Source organism: Gavialis gangeticus, unplaced genomic scaffold (genome assembly GCF_001723915.1).
Source record: "Gavialis gangeticus isolate Ggan-Ray unplaced genomic scaffold, GavGan_comp1, whole genome shotgun sequence".
Taxonomy (NCBI): Eukaryota; Metazoa; Chordata; order Crocodylia; family Gavialidae; genus Gavialis; species Gavialis gangeticus.
This window is the reverse complement of record NW_017729032.1, coordinates 42,934,004-42,938,587: the sequence shown is the minus strand read 5'-3', so window position 1 is coordinate 42,938,587 and position 4,584 is coordinate 42,934,004. Positions and strand designations below refer to the sequence as shown.

The 4,584-nt window shown below is 48.3% G+C and overlaps 1 protein-coding gene across 4 annotated transcripts in view; it reads left to right on the top strand.

Moving 5' to 3' along the window:
• The window catches only part of SPATA13 (spermatogenesis associated 13), a 171,102-nt gene that overhangs the window by 102,094 nt on the left and 64,424 nt on the right, over positions 1-4,584 (top strand). For 2 of the 4 annotated variants that reach the window (XM_019524487.1, XM_019524486.1), the window contains exon 2: positions 2,733-4,529. In XM_019524487.1, coding sequence (XP_019380032.1) covers positions 2,892-4,529 — 1,638 coding nt within the window. In that variant the 5' untranslated portion in view covers positions 2,733-2,891. Of the gene's footprint in view, positions 1-626; positions 649-708; positions 1,110-2,732; positions 4,530-4,584 lie in introns of those variants that run through there. The other 2 variants (XM_019524489.1, XM_019524485.1) reach the window with 2 other exon arrangements.

Genomic DNA, 4,584 nt, shown 5'->3' with positions numbered 1-4,584 from the left:
TCCTCCTCTGCCACTAAGCAGCAGCCAGCTCCAAGGGCAGTTAGCAGAAAGCAGGCCCAAGCCGGACTGTGAACGCCTTCCTTGTGAATTCGCCGGCACTGCTGCGTCTGCCGCCGCCCGCCGTGCTCTTCCTCGGTGGTGTCACTTCCCACAGGAGCGCGGCGCAGCCTCCTCCCTGAGACGCCCTGAAGCAAGGGGCGACCAGGACTCCTCGTCGAGGCGATCCCTTTTATTAGACCAAAAAGATTTTTGCAAAAAAAAAGACTTTAATTACAAGCTTTTCGGGCACCAACGCCGTTGTGAAGGAAGGGGGTCGCGGCTGAGCAGGGGCGTTATTTATCATCACTCGCTAGTCTCGGGCCAGCCTTGTTTTGTTTGCAGATAAAGGGGGCGCGAGCTTCGCGGAGTCTCCTCGCCCCGCGGACGAGCCCTGTAGCCACTCCCCTGCCCGCGGGGAGGCGGCGGCGGCTTGCGGAGCAGCGCGGCCCGGCCCGGGAGCGACCTTTGACTCGGCCGCTGGGAGGTGGTGCAAGCGCGAGGAGGAGCGCCCCGCGGCCGGGCTTGCCCGCCCTGCCCCGGGTCTAGCTGCTGCGGGGGGCTGCGGAAGGGCTCGTGCCGCCGCCGCTGCCCGCGCAGGGCTCCTCACAGGTAAGGCGGGAGCGGGGCGCGGGGCAGGTGCCTTGGCCTCCAGCTGGGGCAAGAGGCACTAGTCCTTCCCCGTGTTTCTTCTCTCTTCTCAGCGAAGTAGCGAGGCGGCGGGTGACACGGAGAAGCTCTGGTGACTCACAAGTTGTGAAACAGGGGCTGCGCTTTGCTTCTGGGGTGGCCACGCGGTGTTTGCCCCGGCGGAGTAGCCCCCGTGGGAGATGACAAGCCGGGCAGCGGGGTGGGCAGCTGCTCCAGGGCACGCGGCTCTCGTCGGCCCCGCACCCGGCTCCACAGGGTGCACCGGGGCCAGTTTGAATGAGGGGGTGAAAACAAACCCACAACTCGGGGGGAGGGTTTGCAAGCGTCTGCCTGAAAAGCCCACATCAGCAGCCTTGTATCCCCAGAGGGAAGGAGACTTTAAAAAAAAATCCACTGAAAATGAATCTAGAAGGAGGGACTCGGTGCGTGATGGATGCGGTGGAAAGCCTGCCTGCTTGCTTCTCAACGGGGATCTCTGCCCTGTGCTGCCCCCGGGGTTGAAAAGCAGGGAGCGGGCTCCGTGTGGCGGGAATGGCTGTGGGGAAGGGGGCAGGGGGCTTCATTTACAACTGCGGCTGGTTCAAGCCCTGTGAACTGGGCAGCTCTGTCCTCATGCTGTGCCTGAGTGCTTCTCCCAGCTTCTCTGGTTGCTAGGGGGCTGGACTTCCTGCTTCAAATTAGCCCTTAAAGTTCACATGATTACTTGGGACCTTACAATAAAACAGGAGACAAAGAGCTTAGGAGGCCAAGAGGAACAGATTTGCTGGCTATCTTTTTACATAGGTTTCCTGGCTGTCTTTTAAGGTAGTTTTAATGTACATTTGTACCCCCCAATTTGTGTGGTAGGGTCTCCCCTCCACATCCAGGCAGGGGCTTAGTCCTGAACCTCCTGCCCCGGCAAAGGTTGGCGGTACCTAAGGACACTGCCCCTGCTCAATAGGCTGCATAGGGGTGGGGGTCTCTGAACGCTTTTTAATGAGAATGAGCTGTTTACTTGCCATTGTTCAACTCCCATCCCTCCCAGCAGCCATGAATGCGGAGCTAACCAGAGGGCTGGGAAAGCACAGCCCACTGAGTACTCATCTGGCTGTTTGGAGCAGCTGCCTCCCACATTCAGGGATTCAGCTCTGAAACATCCCAGTCTTGGCTGCCCTCAGCTACTTTTCCAATTTCAGGTTTCGTACAACAACAGGACAGTAGAGGCTAGTGTCCTATGTCAGTGTCTGTTTTTCTCCATCTAAAATACCAGCTTTTACCCTTATTAGCAAAAAGTGCTCTGTGCATTTGACTGAGTTTGCTTGCTAGAGGAGCTAACACACATTTGAGTGCCATGCATTTATGACTTCAGTGGAATTGCATACATGAATGTGGGGACCAGAATTGGGCCCTTAAATATTCATTAGGAAAAGCAGATACACCTGTCAAGGAATTTATAATTCTGCAAGTTTCCTATCTCTTCATGGGAATCTTTCCTCCTCATGTGCCTTGAACTTAAAGAATTTAAAACTATGATAAGGAAAACCACATCACTTTTTCTTTCTGTAAAATAGTAGGTGTGGCTTTTTGTTTTTTAAGTTTTATAGTTTCCTTGAAGTTAACTGTAAAATAAAGAGCAAGGCAAGCATTTCAGTCTTGGTATTACATTTCTTGTAACATCATGCTAAATATTGCTTTAGTGGTGGGATTCTGTTTGCTTAAAACGCACACTTGTTATACCCAATTAATAACTCGCATAATATGGCTATTCTAAAGCAGCATTTGATTCTGGTATTTTAAAAAAAGTAATTACCTGTATCTGAGTCAGAGAAACAAATATATAATTACATGATATTGATCTTTTAAAGGATAACAGAACAGAACACCAAGTATCTCCTTTGTTATTTAAAACTGAGCTGCGAACAACTTTCCCTCACCCCATACAGCTTTTGTTTAGTTAAGTGTTCCTTGTTTGGGGTTTTTTTTAATGCGTGTGAACCAAACTTCCTTTTGTATGGAGAAATGTAGGAAACAAGTCATTAATTGCTGGCACTTTTTTTTCAATGTAGGCAGTGCAATCTAGAGATCTCAGCTCACACAGTAGAAGTGAAGAAAAGGCAGCAAAACTTTCAGCAAATGAAGGGCAGAAACACTGGTCAACTGATGAAGATTGTATTGTGGATGTGAGCTATAATACCCTCTGTCCTCATGCCTACAGCCTTGAGAACATGACAACATTTCAGAATGGCTGCAGAAATGGAACCACTATTACCTGTATAGTTATGGAAAATAAAGAACCAAGAAGTATAAGTAACTCATCCTGTCACAATGGGGAATGCATTACCAGCAACAATCATGAAGAGGAAATACAAGATGACAAAGTCAGCCCTTCAAAGCTCATGCGCTTTTTCTCTACCCCAAGGGAACAAACTAACTCAAATTCGGAAAGGCCTCGCTCTCTGATTGTGATGGGCAACTCCTCAACGTGGAATGCTTTGTCTTCCCTTAGAAAAATGGGATCTTTCAAGAAATTAAAATCTTCAGTTCTTCAAGGAATTCAGGCTAGGGAAAACGCAGATCTCGTAAATGAGAACGCTGTGGGAAAACATGTCTCAAATGGTGCAGTGGTGAGGGTTCAAACTAACAGGTATTCTTATTCAGGGCCTTTGCATGATTTACAGAATTCAGTGGATGGTTTAGCTTCTGATTGTTCTGACATTGAGGAAAGCGATGATTCCTTCCTGAGGAATACTCATCGATCACGCAGCATCCGACGTGCATACGGTGTAGGCCGTATAAATTTACTAGACGCTGATAAAATTCAGTCTCACCAGAACTGCATCCAGCCAACCTCTCCTGTCATGCATGAGCCAAAGATCTGTGAAATCTTAGTGAAAGATCCTGAAAACAACAGGATCATCTATAGGAGGAGTAAAAGTACAGATAACTTAAACTTTTTGAAAAAAAGTTCATTCAAACGGAAGTCCACCACAAACCTTACTGACCTCAAGGTGGCAAGTGACAAACACATGCCACAACGGACAGTAAGCATGTCTTCGGCTGACGCAGACAAAGTCAATGGAAACCCAGAGAGAAGGTCCAAACGCTGGAAGAGCCCTATCAGGGCGAAAGATTTTGACAGAGTTTTGAAACTTGTAAGCAATGTTACTGAAGTGGCATGGAAAAAGGATGGTCCTAAGAGCACAACTCCCCCTCCTTCCAGTGAACAAACGCAGAGGACAAGGCCAAACAGCAGACTACATGATGACTATTCCCGCAGGGTTTCCAGAAGCACTGAGAATGACAGAAGGAGGTATATATCACCCATGTCCAGTCCTGATTCTACCTTTTCTGGACCTCCTTATTTCCACAGCCCAACTGTTTCTCAGGATACAGACACTGAAACAAGTGATCTTACTGTTGAAGCCAAAAGCCTTGGGACCTCCTTGGGTGTCCTTGAGGCTGTTAGTTCATCACCCACTTTAAATGACCATAGTCCACTTCCTAATGAAGTGTTTTATGCGGACTCTGAACCAAAAAGTACCAGCCAGTTTACATATGAATCTGAGCAACTTAGTGCCCCTGTTAGGCCTACTGCTCCTAAACCTCAGAGCCCTACTACTGAGAAGGTCAAGTGCAATAGTAATTTCCATTGTCCAAATCATCACAGCACATTATCACTGAGTTCAATGGAAAGTGAGGAAAGATCTGAGATGCCTGCACCCAAGTTGGGGAGAAATCCTGTTTGCTTCCAGGACTCAGTACAGACTATGTATTATGATGATGGAAATGAAGACAGTGGCATCAGCAGCCACTCTCAGCTGAGCCTCAATTTAGCTTCTGGCACAGAAGAAAAAAAGGAAGAGGTAAGAACACCACATGTGAGATGTTAATGTTACAGGGTTTATATATATATATATA